The sequence below is a fragment of the Microtus oregoni genome, unplaced genomic scaffold, assembly GCF_018167655.1.
Source record: "Microtus oregoni isolate MIOR12 unplaced genomic scaffold, Mior012 000004F_ref0000308, whole genome shotgun sequence".
Lineage (NCBI taxonomy): Eukaryota > Metazoa > Chordata > Mammalia > Rodentia > Cricetidae > Microtus > Microtus oregoni.
The window spans coordinates 8,492,472-8,508,816 of NW_024543063.1; the positions used below are offsets into that span (position 1 = coordinate 8,492,472).

At 45.2% G+C, this 16,345-nt stretch overlaps 2 protein-coding genes across 8 annotated transcripts in view; both read right to left on the bottom strand.

Annotated features, from left to right (window-relative positions):
* Nucleotides 1-16,345, bottom strand: part of LOC121447552 (UDP-glucuronosyltransferase 1-6) — a 135,731-nt gene that overhangs the window by 15,241 nt on the left and 104,145 nt on the right. Inside the window, exon 1 of one of the 7 annotated variants that reach the window (XM_041650862.1) lies at nucleotides 1,171-2,043. The exons of the other annotated variants lie outside the window; for them this stretch is intronic. Within the exon in view, the coding sequence (XP_041506796.1) occupies nucleotides 1,171-2,013 (843 nt within the window). The 5' untranslated portion in view covers nucleotides 2,014-2,043. Of the gene's footprint in view, nucleotides 1-1,170; nucleotides 2,044-16,345 lie in introns of those variants that run through there. 7 annotated transcript variants of the gene reach the window in all.
* LOC121446879 (UDP-glucuronosyltransferase 1-2-like) lies at nucleotides 2,642-13,485 on the bottom strand. The gene is made up of 3 exons (XM_041649782.1): nucleotides 12,622-13,485; nucleotides 3,538-3,739; nucleotides 2,642-2,946 (listed from the first exon to the last, which is right to left on the bottom strand). Exons 1-3 carry the CDS (start codon nucleotides 13,483-13,485, stop codon nucleotides 2,642-2,644), a joined length of 1,371 nt encoding a protein of 456 aa, XP_041505716.1.

Consider the following 16,345-nt stretch of genomic DNA (forward strand, 5'->3'; position numbering starts at 1 on the left):
AACACGGATGGAAGGAAGTACACTGTCCTCAAGTAGCCATTGTCCCTTTGATTTTATGCTGCAGCCTCCAAGCTAGAAGAAAGGGACCTTCTCCATTTTAGGAAGTCATTTACCTGTATCAACTTGTTTCCAGAATTTCTACTTCCACATTTTCATCAGTCCTTTCTCCTCTCTCTCTTACCCTCATCTTCCTCATGCCTTCTTTCTCCTAACCCCTCTCCTCCCTCCCTTCTTCCTCATCTTCCCCTCTTCCCCTCTTGGGTTCCCACTGTGTAAACCAGTTCAGACTTTCATTATGTAGCCAAGGATGGGCTCATAATCTAGCCTCAGTTTATAAAGTGCTAGGATTACAGACCTGACATCCTAAACCCAGATCACAGGTTTTCTCCTTAAATACAAAGTCATTTATCTTCCTTAGATCTCCATTAAACCATTTAGTATAGTTTTAATTACTGTCAGACAAGCTGATGGGACTGGGAAGTAGCCAGTGACCTCAGGACTAAATGTACAACTTATTCTCCATCTCTACACTATGATAAAGTAAAAAAGTTTTGTTATAGTAGACTTCTCTAGACTATTTTTCTTTTAGTTTTCTACATACAACATTTGAAATAGACAATTTAGTTCTATCATGGAAAATCTACAATCATACAGTAGCTGCTCACTTACACATCAACTATTGAGCAATATGTGGCTATTCTGATTGATCCTATAAACTCATTAGCTTGCTTCCAGGTCTGTTGAGTGCTCAAGCGTCCTATGAGTACACACCCATTTCATCCCTGCCACATCAACAACTGCCATTCACTGATTCCTTTAACCCTCAAAAAAAATCTGAAAGCAACACACCCTCTGATGGGTCAGGTCACAGCTTACTTTCTCAGCAACTGTGCAGACTCAGTACACTCGATAGGAAAACCACATCCGGATACATGGGCAGTCCTAGTAGAGTTCCACTACAGCCCCTCAGTCCCATTGCCTTCATCTTAGCCCTAAGTCTTCATCGTGGCCTCTGAAAATCTAGAGTATAGTGCTGTGGACACATTAATAGGTGAATGTAACTGAAACCTCTTAAGAGAGATATCTTTGGACAGATGAGCAAATAAGCACTTGAAAGTAAAAAAAAAAAAATTTCCTGGAAAATTCTTGTGATAAAGGCAGAATACAGACCTGATGGAGTGGCTTCCTGTTGGCACAGTTTATGCCCCCAATGAAAGCCATGTTAGGCATAATGGGCCTGGGGTAGTCAAACACAAAGTCCCCTCGGAACAGCCACATGGATGCATGGCTGAGAACCTCCACCAAGGACACCTCTCTCTGCAGAAGTTCAGAGGCCAAACTTTCATAGGGAGTGAATGAGACATGGCAAATGTACTTCAAGGCCAGAGGGTACAGCATGTTCTTGACTCTTTGTAAGAAGCTCATGTGGTCAGAAAGTCTTGCAAGTAGCCTTGGAACATATGAAGAAGGGTTTGGACACTGTGTGCCCTCATAGTCTATGTCGCAGGGAATGGCGCGTAGAAAAAACACAGCAGGAATCTGTAGGTACTTGGCCAGCACTGCCCCGCAGGGAAATACAGGGTCCGTTAAGACCACATCGAAGGAACTGGAGTTTAGGTGCTGGATCAGGGTCTCATTGTGCAGTAGAAGTGCACAAGAATTTGCATAGAGTTCTGAAAATTTTCTTATACCTGCCATAGTTTCAAAAAACATCTTCACAAAATGTTGTGCTTCCAAGGCCTTCTTAGAGTTGTCCAGTATGTTCTGCTGATACTCTTCCTGGGTGTATGGAAAGGGATAAGTCTGGAGGGTAAAGAAGTCCTCTCCTTTGATATACAGCGTCACATCTGGAGCCAGGACCACAATCTGGTGGCCTCGGGCATGGAGCTCCCTGGTGACGTCTTTCATGCTCAGCCAGTGGCTGCCCTCCATTGGAAACACCAGCACCTTTGCACCTTCAACCCAGGGCAGGGCACACAGCAGCAGCAACAACCCCAAGAGTCCTGTGTCCATCTCCCCAGAGGCCCACAGCCGTAGACTGTGCACACCCTGTGCCTCCCTCATAAGTTTATTCCTCTTCTTATAAGCAGGCCACCTATCACTCTGCATACCATTGGGTAGTGCAGTGCCTTTAAGTTAATCATTAAGGAATAAACCTCACCCTACCTTTCACTAATGTACCCATCTACCTGCCTCCACCCAGAGAAAGTTAAACCTCGCTTTTCCTGCCTAATACAAACTCCCGTGACATGCTTTTCTCTTCCTAGGGCATACTAGTTCACTTCTTGTTTTCCTCCAGTTCCCCAAACAAGGCGCTGGGCAACCATTTCTTTCATGACCTGGACTTTTAGTAAGTTGCCATTGAGCTTGGAGCAGTGCTATCTCCCAAAACCTTTCTGCTGGATAAGACCTTACTTCAATAGCTCATTAACGTCTCTCCCCCAATTCACAAGTAGCAGTCAGCGTATCACAGCATGCAGAACACTGCAAAGCAAAGACAATATTCCTTTGCCATGGTTCCTATTCTTCACAGTACCAGGAATATAAACATGATTTGAAGTGGCTGACTGCTGACAAAGATGGGAATGCTGGAAAGATCTCAAAGTCAAGACCGAGGATCTGACTCTGCTGTGAGATCTCTTCAGAGTCGTGTGACCACTCTATGGAATGAAGCAGATCTTTGTAAAGCCCCTCCGGACAACACCAGCCTCTTCACTGGCACAGTGAATTCCCGAAGCATCCCGCTCCCTCCCGTAAGCTGATCTCCTTGAAAGGGACAACGAGACGGCTCAGGGCTATGGCTCAGTTTCAGGTTCTGTTCTGGATACTGGGGCTGCAGGATCCTGCACTCTGTTAAGAGCCCTAGGTGAATACTTGTTTGTGTCTTCACTGCATTCTGAGGTTTGTCATTGGGTTTCCTTTTACAGTCTGTGCCAGACCAGAATCCTGACGAGGATGGAATTCCCCATAAAGCATGGACTGCAATTTTCTGGGGCACTGTGCTCAAATTCAAGAAAAGGTAAGGTTGAGGCTGAGGTGAGGGTAGAACCCCAGTTGTGGGCACCATATACATAACCAGGAATCTGTCCCTGCCTCAGAGAATTGCTGGCACCTCCCTCCTTTACATGCCCTGGGGCTGGCTCCACTTTCCACTAGGCAAGCTCCTTGGGGTGTGACATTCTGCACCTCTGCATCTGTGTCGTTCTGCCAGGATGGCCAGGCTGAGGCTTCCCTCTGAAGAGAAGCCACCCTCTTAGGATCCGACTGGGAGCAGAAGCAGCAGCTGTTTTTGTACAAAATGCCTCACAAGTGCCAGGCTGCTCTGTGCACACAGACTTTGTATTCCACCCTTTCCTGGAGGCCAGGAGTCCAGAAAATGTTCTGCAGGTTCTTTCCCGAAGGCAACTTTTCAGCTTTCTTTTTCCCCACCTGCCACCTCTCTGCATGTTTTACCTCACTTCATACCCCACTGTTTCCCTTCTATGGCTATCTATACAGAATTACTCAAGTGTAGGCTATAGCAACTCCTGTCCTTACCCTGCCCATAAAAGGAAATGAAGAGATGGAGCTGGTGGCTGAGCAGTCGGAACCTGAAATCTGTGATTGTTGCTTTAGCGGCTGATGTCAGCGTTAACAGGAACACTCCCATCACTACTTCTAGTACAAGGGGTGGGCAGCCAGGTCCCGGAGGCAGAACCCACTTCTGCCCAGACTCCATATGCTGCTCTGTGCATTTGTGCTGGGGAAAGCACACAAGGGAACAGTGTGAGGGCCTGAGGTGTGCTCACAGATCCAAAGCGTACAAGGGCAGGTTACCATGGCTGAACAGTTTCTACATATAAGCCAGGTCAAAGGGCACTGCCAGTTCTGCTCACTTAGTGCCGTAAATGTAGACTAGAATCGTGAAGGGTGCACAGCAAAGATTGGCCTTTGCAATGTTCTTGTTTCCTTTTTTATTTTAAAATGTTGTGAATCTGTGGATGTTGCTTTGACTGTCAATTATGATTAATCCCTAGGCAAACAGTATTATTTCTTGGAACTAGGAAATGATATTTAGCACAGCACTTCGATCCTTACATTTGCCCTGGGCTGGAAATGTGCAGGTCTAATTAACTGGCCCTGGATATTTCTTCCATCCTGGTGAAACAATAGTATATTAGCATCCTTAAGTAACTCCGAAGGGACTCGGCTGTGCATGGATGCTGCGGATGTCTTAAGAGCTGACCATCACTCGGCTAAAAGTAAATCTTTGCCTCTTTGAAAGTAGTGAAGCCTGACAAAGTGGGCATCCTTAGTTTTGAACACTCTTGTATCAAACCATCCCACACTAGATGACTTAAATTCACATTTAATCTCTGCATGGTGTGGAAGCCACAAAGCTGTGTTACTGGAATCACATTCCATGCACCCTAAGAATACGAGGTTGGTTGGTGGGGTGTCAGGAATGGTCGGTCTCAGCTGCACCTTTTTTCTATATTCAGGGTAGCTGTCAGAAGTAGGAATAATTATTTCACAAAGGCTATGTAAACCTTTCCATTGTCACAAAGCCAGCACTGGTTAAAGCCCGACAAAAGGCGGCTTTCACCCTTAAATGTAGCCTGTGCCAGGAATACTATACACACCCAAACAAGTCAATTCTATTGGCACAGTTTATGACCCACATAAAGGGCTTTTATAGCATGGTAGCCTTGCAAAGTCCAGCACAAAATCCTGCTTCCCCACAATTATTTGTATGGACTGAAATAAGATTTGAAAAAAGCAGGACTGATGAAATGGACCAAAACCGAAAGAATTCTTAAACCTTTGCAGGGAGTTCACAAACGGCTATAAAACTGGGGTTGGATAGAGTTTAATGCTCTTAAAGACTAAAATAAATGCAGTGGGTCGGACACACACACACACACTCCCTTTGTATTCCACCCTTTCGAGGAGGGTAGGAATCCAGATAAATGCTCTACAGTTTCTCCTCCAAAGTTAGTTCCCTGCCTTCTTTTCCTCCATCTGCTTTCTGCACTGGCCACGTCTCTGTATGTTTTAACTCATGCCCAATCCCATTGTTTCCCTTCTATGCAGAGTTATCTGAGTCTAAGCAGTTTATTATTTTTTAAAGTGTGTGTGTGTGTGTGTTTACACTCAAAGGGGTAGCATATGCCACAGTATGCCCCTGAAGTTCCAAGAATTACTTTACTTTCAGGGAGTCACTTCTCCCTTTCCTACCATGTACATCCCAGAGAATCAGACTCAGGTCGTCAGACTCCGCGACAGCACCTTTACTTGCTGAGCCATCTTACTGGCCCAGACGGAACATTATGTTTTAAAATGTTTTAAGATGCGTACGCTGTTTGGCATCTCTGAAAACCAGCAGCCACACAAGCCCCACGTGGGCCTCCTTGGTTCTGGGATCACTCCAGAAGCCCATAGCCATGGAGCTACCTTAGCAGGCTGTGACACCTACCCTAGTTTCCTCATCCCCTTATCTCCCTGTTCCCTAACGTTCAGCATATCATTGCATGGCACGGTGCCCGCCTTCCACTAATCATTACAGAAGAAATCCATAGTTGGCACTGACTAATGTCTTACCCTCTGCCTCTCCACCCGAGAAACTACTCTTATCATCTCTTCACCAGCTAAACTCCGATGACCTGTAGCTGCTGTTTAGTGACTATCAGAGTTCACCTCGTTGGTCTTCCTATATTGAAAGCAAGGTTCGGCACACTCCCTAGATTTAATCACTTCTTTCATTGAGCTGAAATAGCAGGATGACAAAGCAAATCTGAGATGTAGCCGAGGACAGGGCTCTAGCTGTAGGGACTGGGCACGGGGCCAGGAATCTGGCCCGGCCTCAGGGAATTGCTCTCACAAGTGCTTGCAGTTGCTGCCACCTCTTTCCTCTACATGTCCTGGGGTCCCAATCTCCATCATGTGAGCTCCGCTGGGGTGTCCTGCATTCCACCTCGCTGCTTCTGTGTCATTCTGCCCATTCAGCTTGGTTGTCCAAGGTGACACAGGATTTCCCTCTGCTGCAAAGCTACGCCCCTCATACCTAACTGGGAGTAGACTCAGCAGCCAGGCAGATGTGCCTATGAAGATGCCTCCCATGTGCCGCCGCACACTGTGCAAGCAGCCTGTACATCCCGCCCTTTCGAGGAGGGTAGGAGTCCAAATAAATGCTCTGCAATGTCTCCTCCAAAGTGAGTTCCCTGCCTCCTTTTCCTCCATCCGCTTTTTGTACCTGCCACGTCTCTGTATGTTTTCCCTCACATCAAACCCCATTGTTCCCCTTCTGTGGTTATCTATGCAGAATTATCTGGGTCTAGGGAGCGGCCACTTCTGCCCGTGCAGTGCCTATAAAAGAAAGAGAATGGATGGAGCAGTTTGGGTGAGAAGCCAGAACCTGAAATCTGTGTCTGCTGTTTCAGCTGTTGTTCACAGCGTTAGCAAGAACATTCCCAACACCGCATCTAGGGGAAGAGGTGGCCAGTTCTTGGAGGAGGGACCCTGTGTCTGTCCCAGGCTCAGTATGCAGCTCTTGCAGATGTGTGACTGTGGAGGATGCCTATGGAAGAGCACGCTGGGGACCATTTAATGGCTTCTCTCACTGTGAGGGTCTGGCCTGCGCTCAGAGCCTCAGAGCACACAAGGATCCAGATGCTATGCCTGAAGAACTCTAGGTATTGGGTGTGCTGTTGGCTCTGCTTGGTCAGAACCCTACATCTCAACTAGACTCATGAAGAGACTGTAGCAAAGTTTTTCTAACAGGTTTGACTTTGCCTTTTTAAATTTTTGTGAATACCTGCATATCTTTTAGTATTAAACTATTGCTGAGTCAAATCATTTTATTTCCTGGAAGATTGATTGCCCAGAACCTTAAGACTTAATACCCCCCCCCCATTTGGGGGGAAATCTGTGCCAGGGATCTTCCTCTGAAAAAATCTACAGTTTGTTCTCCAACAGTGCAGCTAAAAATGAAAAAGGAATTGAAATAGGCTATAATCTCAGCAATTTTTATAACTCTCTGAGGTAAACAAATAAGTGTCTTTCAGATCATTTAATACATAATTACTAAACATATTTTTTAAAATTTCTATTATTTCAGAATAATTGGCCACTCTTAACTTGACTTTTTTTAAAAAAAATAATAAAAGTTTAATTTTGTTGGACATGGTGATACATGCTTGTAATTCCAGGGTGTGGAAGCAGGCAGAGCAGGAGTTCAAAGTTGTCATCAGTTACACAGCATGGTCCAAGTCGACCTAAACTATGATGAGACCCTGTCTTAAACAAACAAGCGAGTAACCTAGTTGAGTGGGTATTATGCTATTCCTATCATTCCTGTAACAAGTCATTAAGGCCCCAGGAAGTCAGTTCACATTTATCCTCTCCAATGGAAGAATATCACTGTTTCCAAGATTATTCTCTATCTGAAAGCTTAGGGCCAAAATATAAGTGAATGCCTCAAAATTCCAGTATTGGCTAGTCCCATGTTAGGTCTACACTCAGCTTTAACTTGGTTTCACAATTACCACAGGTGCTAGAAATATCAAAAGAATTTCTAAGGTACATCAAACTTGTCATGGCGTGTAGGGGACAGAGACCAGAGCAACTTGACAAAAAAGCTAGCTTCCACTTGAGTGACTGACTAGATGAGGCACCTTGAACACAGCAGTAAAGTCCACGCTATCAGCAAAGATCAGGGTTCAGGCTGGTGTGGTAAGTCCTTCTGTGTATGTGTTGCCTTTATTGGTTAATGAATAAAGAAACTGTTTTTGGCCAGTGGCTTGGCAGAATGGAGCTAGGCAGGGATAAACTAAACTGAATGCTGGGAGAAAGAAGGTGGAGTTAGCGAGACACCATGTAGCTGCCTGAGGGAAAAGATGTACTTGTTAGGTGGAACCTTGCCGGTAGGCCATGACCCTTGTGGTAAAATATAAAATAAAAAAATGGGTTAGTTTAAGAGATAAGAGTGAGATAGAGTGATAAGCTAATAGGCCAAGCAGTGTTGTAATTAATACAGTTTCTGTGTGATCATTTGGGTTCTGGGCAGCCAGGAACAAACAAGCGGCCTCCTACAACACCAGTCCATTACTGCCTTAGGAGAGGCAGAAGGAAGAGAGCAGACTAAAGTTCTTGGGGCATCAGCAGAGGAAAATCTTCCAGCTTGGAATGAGATCCAGGGGCTCACTCGAATGGATTGGTTGTCTGCTGAAGGCAAAGTGATGACACCAAACTGAACTGAGATAATGTTACATCATATGACAAAGAGAGTATAGCTCTCATTGAGGATCTTGAAGCGGTGAGACTGTCCGAACACACATGAGTGGTCCGACATCATTACAAAAGATCTCGTTAGTAAATGAGGGAAACATATGACTTAGAGATGTGGGCAAGCTCCACCACATCTCCATGGAGACAGTGAGTGCCATTGAATTACAAGAGTAAAACCAAGACGGAAATTTTCAAGAAAACCAATAATGTGAAAGGAATGGATTTATGCCACTTGTGAGAGATAAAATCAAGTCTATCCTATCTGAATAGCCAGAATTCTCACATCAAGAGAGATCAACAGCAGTTGAAGGCATATGTCACAAACAATCCCACACCAGTTTGGAATTATGATTAATAGAATGGTTATTTATTTAAAGGGAAAAACTTACAGATCACCGTCCCAGACAACAGCCCTCTGCGCGATCAAGAAGGGAGTCTAGTAGCCGGAAGCAGAGCTGAAAGCAAGAGAGTGAGCACACGGATACCACTGCTTTTTAAAGCAAATGAGACCACACCCAAGTGGGCTGGTATCTTAAAGTCTATTGGCTGAAGCAGAAGAAGCAGCTCCAGCAGCAAGGAGTGAGTTTTTAAAACATTGCTTAAACATGGAACCAAAATTCTAAACTGTTTCATTAGATGTAAAGGAAAGAGTAATGTGAAAAATAACACAAGATGGCAATGTTGGGGACAGATAAGTAGGATATCTGAGATGTCACTTAGTGATCAGAACAAAGTACATCACCATAACACAAGTGCCTCCATGTACCAAGCCAGCTTCCATGCCTACCGGTAACAACTATCAAAAATGCTAATAAAACCTCTGCAAATATTGGTGTCTATGATGTTGAAAACAGAAGGTAGAAGACACCTCCTTGGGAACTGGGGAATCTCAGGAACATAGGCATACAAAACATAAAACGTGACAATTTGGATGCACCCACAGAATATTTTAAAACACTGGTCCTGGGACTCTGGAGCACCTGAAAGATGGCTAGTAACCATGGAGACAAATGTAAATGAAACCACACATGCTGACTGCTTCTATTTCCACTCTCAAGTAACACGTGGGCACACACCCAGGCCTTCCTAGAGAGAATCATTAAGGATTCGTGGGTAAAAAGTCCCTTCATCTTGCTACTGAAAGCCTGACAGCAATACATGTCTCCTAGAGTCAAGTCAGCCTTCAGTTCCTCTGCATCTGCCCAGCTTCAGAAGAACCTCACGTCTGGAAAGACAGTGCTCACACAAGTGAGCAGTGTTGCTGGATTCAATTGCTGTGAGTCAGTCCCCGGACGGACAGACAGACCCTCGGTATGGCAGTGCAGTTCCCTCAGTGACCACTGTAAACCTGAAATGTCAGTTACAGATTTTTATATTTATTTATTTATTATGTATACAATATTCTGTCTGTGTGTATGCCTGATGGCCAGAAGAGGATGCCAGACCTCTTTACAGATGGTTATGAGCCATGTGATTGCTGGGGATTGAACTCAGGACCTTTGGAAGAGCAGGCAATGCTCTTAACCGCTGAGCCATCTCTCCAGCCCCCTAGTTACAGATATTTTGAAAACTGAGAATATCAGAGACAAATTGTGGCACAGCCATATCTGATGAGAATACAAAATAAGGTCAGCACAGCTGCCTGACACAGATCCAGCAAAGCTGAGTCACGTGATGGCTGTCACGCCACTTTTGGTTTTTGTCTCTACCTGTTGCATATTTGGAGGTGTTGTGTGATATCTTATTTGTGTTCTGACAAATAAAGCTTTCCGGGAGATGAGAGGGCAGAAATAGCCACTAGTAAATCACAGAAGCTGGGCAGTGGTGGCTCACACCTTTAATCCCAGCACACAGAGCAGAGACAGAATCTTTCGGTCTGAGGATTCGGAGGGGTAAGAAGTCTGATGGTTTGCTTCTCTGATCTGTCAGCTTTGACCCCGATACCTGACTCCTGGTCTTTATTGATTAACATTAATTAGGATCATGCTTCATGGGAGACTCTTAATATTTGCAGTTTGAGGATATTGTATTGACGGAAATTTTCTCATGAATCATTTATGCCTTCTCCCGGTAGCACTGCTTCTAAACTTCCCCAGGAAAACCCTGAACATACTACCCCTCCTGCTTTTAGGGAAATATCCCTATCTACCTTAAGGTCTTCCTTATGCCTTGAAGGATATGACACATATAAAGAAGCCAGAGGTTTCTTCATGAGGCTTTGATATATTCTTAAAACATCTGCTCCTATACTTAGGAACAAGATAATCAAAACAAAGCAAACTTAAAAAGGTCAACGAGATTCAGTGGGCTGGAGAAGTTGGCCATCGGCCAGATTGCAAGCCTCTTCCCACTGTGCACTCAGACAATTACGTGGCATAGACAGCAACAAAGTTAGGTTAGCTCAAGTTACCACTGCCCTATGCAGAGACTTTTATTGCTGGGTAAGGAACGATGTAGAAAGATGGCAGAAAGAATGAGATGTCAGGACCTCCCTTTCTTAGAAAAGTTAGCTCATGCCGAGCCTTTGTGGTGTTATATGACCAAGGAACAACAGAATGCCAGAATTAGACATAAAGGCAAATTCTATAAAGATATAAAACATGAACAGTGTATTATGCCAGAATCTGGATAATAACTGCAGTAACTTTCGTCTGAGGACATTTCTTGGGAACTCTGACCATTAAGAGTTAATAATACACTACTCAGGACAGCAATGTGCCTGGAGTAGCTTGGAGACTTGGTTTTGGTCTAGCGACTTTGTAGTCACAAAGGGTACCAGCCTGAGAACAGGCTGTCATACGCCTCTAGATTCGTAGAAACTGGCTTGTGGAATTAATGAGTAAAAATGATTATAAAAGATAACTCTGTTCTGTCACAGCTTGTCAATGATGACTAAATATGCAAGAAAGAAGTAAAACACATGTCCAGAATCAAAACATTATGAGCTATGTTTTGGAACAGCATTAATCTATCCCTGCTTACTAAGTTCTGTATAGATAAAGGAGCGCTCTGGCTGCCAGTCAGTCAGGCTGCAAGGATTTCCTGACCATGATGCCTGGCTCACTCTTTCCCTCACTGACTACTTACATCCTCTCGGGACCTGTCCACCCCCAGGCTGGCTCCTGGCAACATTGGAGACTTCAAGGTTAAAAACAAAAAATTCCCCAGAAAGCTAATGACCACATCAAAATGAGATATTTAGAAAACTAGACTGTTGTAAAGATAAATTATGGCTCCAATGCAGACCTGAGAGAGTGTCTTCCTACTGGCAGAGTTTATGTCCCGAATGAAGACCATACTGGACACAATGGCCTCAAGTAGTTGGACATAAAGCCCCCTAAAACAGCTGTACAAATGCGTGGCTGCGAACATTTACCAAGGACATCTCTCTGGAAAATCTCAGAGGTGCGGCACTCCAAAGGAGTGGAACACACGGGACACATGTACTTCATGGTCATAGGATAAGTGTGTTCTTGACCCTTTTCGGGAATCTCATGTGATCAGAAAGCCTTGTTGGTAGCCTCAGGACAAATAAGGGGTGGAGTTGGACACTGCGGCCTCAAAGTCTACTTCACAGGGAATGGTGCAGAAAAACCAAGGAAAGATCACCCAGGTACATTGTAAACAGAAAAAAAAAAGCAGGGTCTGTTAACACCACATCAAAAGAACTGGAGTTCAAGTATGGGAGCAGAGCCTCATTGGGCAGCAGATCCCTCCAGGTGACCACATGGAATGTTGATGCAGTGTTTCCTACTTGCCGTTATTTTTAAAGGCATCCTCACAGAAAACTGCATTTCTCAGAAAATTAATTACCAATTAGTTCAGAAAGTGATGTCTACATTATTCCCTGGTGTGTGGAATATCCTAGGGTTTCAGGGAGCAGATGGCCTCTGCTTTGATACACACAGAACATCTGGAGCCAGGACCACAGTCTCCTGTGAGATCCACGTTCACTTCAGGCTTACTGCCTGCTCTAGGAAAAGGAATTGCCCCTCCCTGGAGCCAAGATCTGAATCCCCAAAACTGCTGCTGAGAGTTGGAGAGCAAGCTCAGTTTCTCTGCTCTGGTGCTCCCAAGATCCTGGAAACAGCATGTTCAGGAGGCACTGTCCTGGCTAGTGGACATGCTCAGTGGACACCCACCACAGCTCCTTGGTTCCATTAGACACCCTCACTATTGCCTCCCGCTCTTCTCGCGGGACACTCGGATCCTGACTCATTGACTGAGGAGGCCTTAAAAGGATTTAACTCAGCAAAGCTGCTGGAAAGATGAACAGGCAAATGAGCAACTCAGAAGAAGGGACACAAGGAAACCAGTATTGGTGGAGCAGACTTTGGATAGAGGCTTAATACAGACCTGAGAGAGTGGCTCTCTGAAGACACAGTTTATTCCCCCAACGAAAATCATATTGGGCATGATGGGCCGGGGGTACTCAAACACAAAGTCCAGCCTGAAGAGCCATATGGATGCGTGGCTGAGAATCTCCGTGAGGGACACCTCTCTCTGCAGAAGCTCCGACGCCAGGTTCTCGTAGAGCATATAAGAGATGCGGAAAATAATCTTGTATGGCAGATTGTAGAGAATGTTCTTTACCCTCTCCAGGAAGCTCATGTGGTCCGAATTCCTGGTGAATAACCTTGGAACATATGAGGGAGGGCTTGGAGCCTGGGCAGACTCAAATTCAATGTTCGAAGGAATGAAGCGCAGAAGAAACACAGCAGGAATATTCAAAAATTTCGCCAGCACAGCCCCACAGGGATACACAGGGTCTGTTAACAAGACTTCATAGGAACTGGAGTTCAGGTGCTGTATAAGGTCCTTGTTGTGCAGTAGACTACTGCAGGCCCTCAGGTAGAACAATGCTATGTTTTTCATACGTTCCATATTGCTTAAAAACATCATGACAGATTGTTCTGTCTCTAAGAACATTTTAAAGTAGCCCAGCGCGTTATATTCATAGTCTTCCTTAGTGAACGGGACAGCAAAGCTTTGCAGAGTGACGAAATCCTCTCCTTTGATGAACGTGGACACGTCTGGAGCCAGGACCACAGTCTCATGGCCTCGGGCATGGAGCTCCCTCACAATGTTCTTCATGCTCAGCCAGTGACTGCCCTCCCAGGGAATCACCAGGACCTTCCCACCCTCAGTCCAGGGAAGGGCACAGAGCAGCAGCAGCAGCCCTGAGAGTGCTCGCAGAGACACCAGGAGTCCCGTGGCCATCTTCGGAGAAGCCCACAGCAGAGGTCCTTCCTTGCCTGTCTCTGCCCTCAACGTGAGTGTCTTCATCTTATATAACCATCAAGTCACGTTGTACAGAGGCATGCCACAGGTGGGACAAGGCCCACCTTCGGTTAATCATTGCATTATTAACCCATGCCTGGCCTTCACTTCTGTCCTACCCTTCTGGTTCTGCACAGAGAAAAACCACTCTTAACATCTCTCGATGTTAAGTCATTCTAGTTAGTCATTCTATAAAGACTCCTGACACCTTCTGCTGCTCTCTGATGAACCTCAGTGATGTATGCTATGAATACATTCTATTGCCATTGGTTAATAAAGAAGCTACTTTTGCAGGGGGAATAAATTGTGTCTTCAGAGAGCCACTCTCTCAGGTCTGTATTAAGCCTCTATCCAAAGTCTGCTCCACCAATACTGGTTTCCTTGTGTCCCTTCTTCTGAGTTGCTCATTTGCCTGTTCATCTTTCCAGCAGCTTCGCTGAGTTAAATCCTTAAGGCCTCCTCAGTCGATGAGTCAGGATCCGAGTGTCCCGCGAGAAGAGTGGGAGGCAATAGTGAGGGTGTCTAATGGAACCAAGGAGCTGTGGTGGGTGTCCACTGAGCATGTCCACTAGCCAGGACAGTGCCTCCTGAACATGCTGTTTCCAGGATCTTGGGAGCACCAGAGCAGAGAAACTGAGCTTGCTCTCCAACTCTCAGCAGCAGTTTTGGGGATTCAGATCTTGGCTCCAGGGAGGGGCAATTCCCTTTCCTAGAGCAGGCGGTAAGCCTGAAGTGAACGTGGATCTCACAGGAGACTGTGGTCCTGGCTCCAGATGTTCTGTGTGTATCAAAGCAGAGGCCATCTGCTCCCTGAAACCCTAGGATATTCCACACACCAGGGAATAATGTAGACATCACTTTCTGAACTAATTGGTAATTAATTTTCTGAGAAATGCAGTTTTCTGTGAGGATGCCTTTAAAAATAACGGCAAGTAGGAAACACTGCATCAACATTCCATGTGGTCACCTGGAGGGATCTGCTGCCCAATGAGGCTCTGCTTCCACACTCGAACTCCAGTTCTTTTGATGTGGTGTTAACAGACCCTGCTTTTTTTTTTCTGTTTACAATGTACCTGGGTGATCTTTCCTTGGTTTTTCTGCACCATTCCCTGTGAAGTAGACTTTGAGGCCACAGTGTCCAACTCCACCCCTTATTTGTCCTGAGGCTACCCACAAGGCTTTCTGATCACGAGATTCCCAAAAAGGGTCACAAACACTCTGGCCTCCACAGGAACAGGTTTGAGTCAGCAACTTCCTCTGGAGCAGGCCCTAGGTAGCAACTTCCACAAGGGCAGGCCTAAGTCGGCAATTTTAGCTGAGGCAGCACCATCCTCAGAGCAGGTACAGGGTGCAACCTCCAAGAGAGCAGGCCCAAGCCAAAGACCTCTGTGGGACTGGGTCCCAGCAGGGGACCTTTGTAGTAGCAGGCCTGAGCCAGCAACTTCCACCTGAGCAGGTCCAAGGCAGCAACCTTCAGAAAGGCAGGCCTGAGCCAGTGACTTCAGCCAGAGCAGGCCCAAGGAGGCTACCTCCATAGGAGCAGGTACAAGGAAGTGGCTGCTGAGGGAGCAAGCCTGAGCCAGAGACCTCTGCAGGACCAGGCACAAGTCAGGGACCTCCATGGAGAAGGACCAAGCTAGAGACCTCTCTGTCACTGGGGCCAAGCCAGGGACCTCTGTGGGAACAGGTTCAAGGCAATGACCGCCTTGAAGCAGGTTGAAGGGAGCCACCACTGAGGGAGCAGGCCCGAGCCAGAGACTTCTGTAAAACTGGGCATGAATCTGAAACCTCTGAGGGAGAAGGCCCGAGCTAGCAACCTCTATGGAAGAAGGGCTGAACGACCCCCAGGATTGTAGAAGTTATCCAGGAGTACTGAGCAATCTCTGGGAATACGGAGTGACCTCTGGGGTGACTGCACCACAAGGAGTAACCATTTGAGCCTTGCATCTACTGGCACCTGGAAGATTGATCACCAGAGACACAGCCCCAACTACACCAATCAGAGGAAAAGATGGGTAGACAAGGTAAGAACACACTCAACACCACAAAGAGCAACACAAGACCAACAAAAACTAAGTGGCCCTAAAGCATCAAAATGTGAACACCCAAATAAAGGTGAAGCAGAAGAAAATAAATTAACAGATAACTTTAGGAAAATGTTTGGAGTTCTTAAAGAGAAAATGAAAAAATTCCTCAGAGAAATGGAGGAAAAGACAAAAAAACTTGGAAGAAATCAACAAATCTCTTAAAGAAAACAAAGAAAATACAATCAAACAGATGAAAGAAATGATTTAAGACTTGAAAACCAAAATAGAGACAATAAAAATACAAATTGAGAGAATTATAGAAATGGAAATTATGAGAAAATGATCAGGAACCACAAATGCAAGTATAAATAGCAGAATACAAGAGATGGAAGAGAGAATCTGAAACGCTGAAGATACAATAGAGAAAATAGACTCATTGGTAAAGAAAACATAAAATCTAACAAAAGCTTAACACAAAGTACCCAGGAAATATGGAACACCATTAAAAGACCAAACCTAAGAATAATAGGGATAGAAGAAGGAGAAGTCCAACTCAAAAGCACAGAAAATATATTCAACAAAATTATAGAAGAAAACTTTCCCAACCCAAACAAAGCTTCTGTAAGTCAAGGACATGATCAACATGACCAAATGACAGCCTATAGAATGGGAAAAGATCTTTACTAACCCCACATCAGACAGAGGTCTGATCTCCAAAATATACAAAGAACTCAAAAAATTAGTCATCAAAAGAATAAAAAATCCAATAAAAA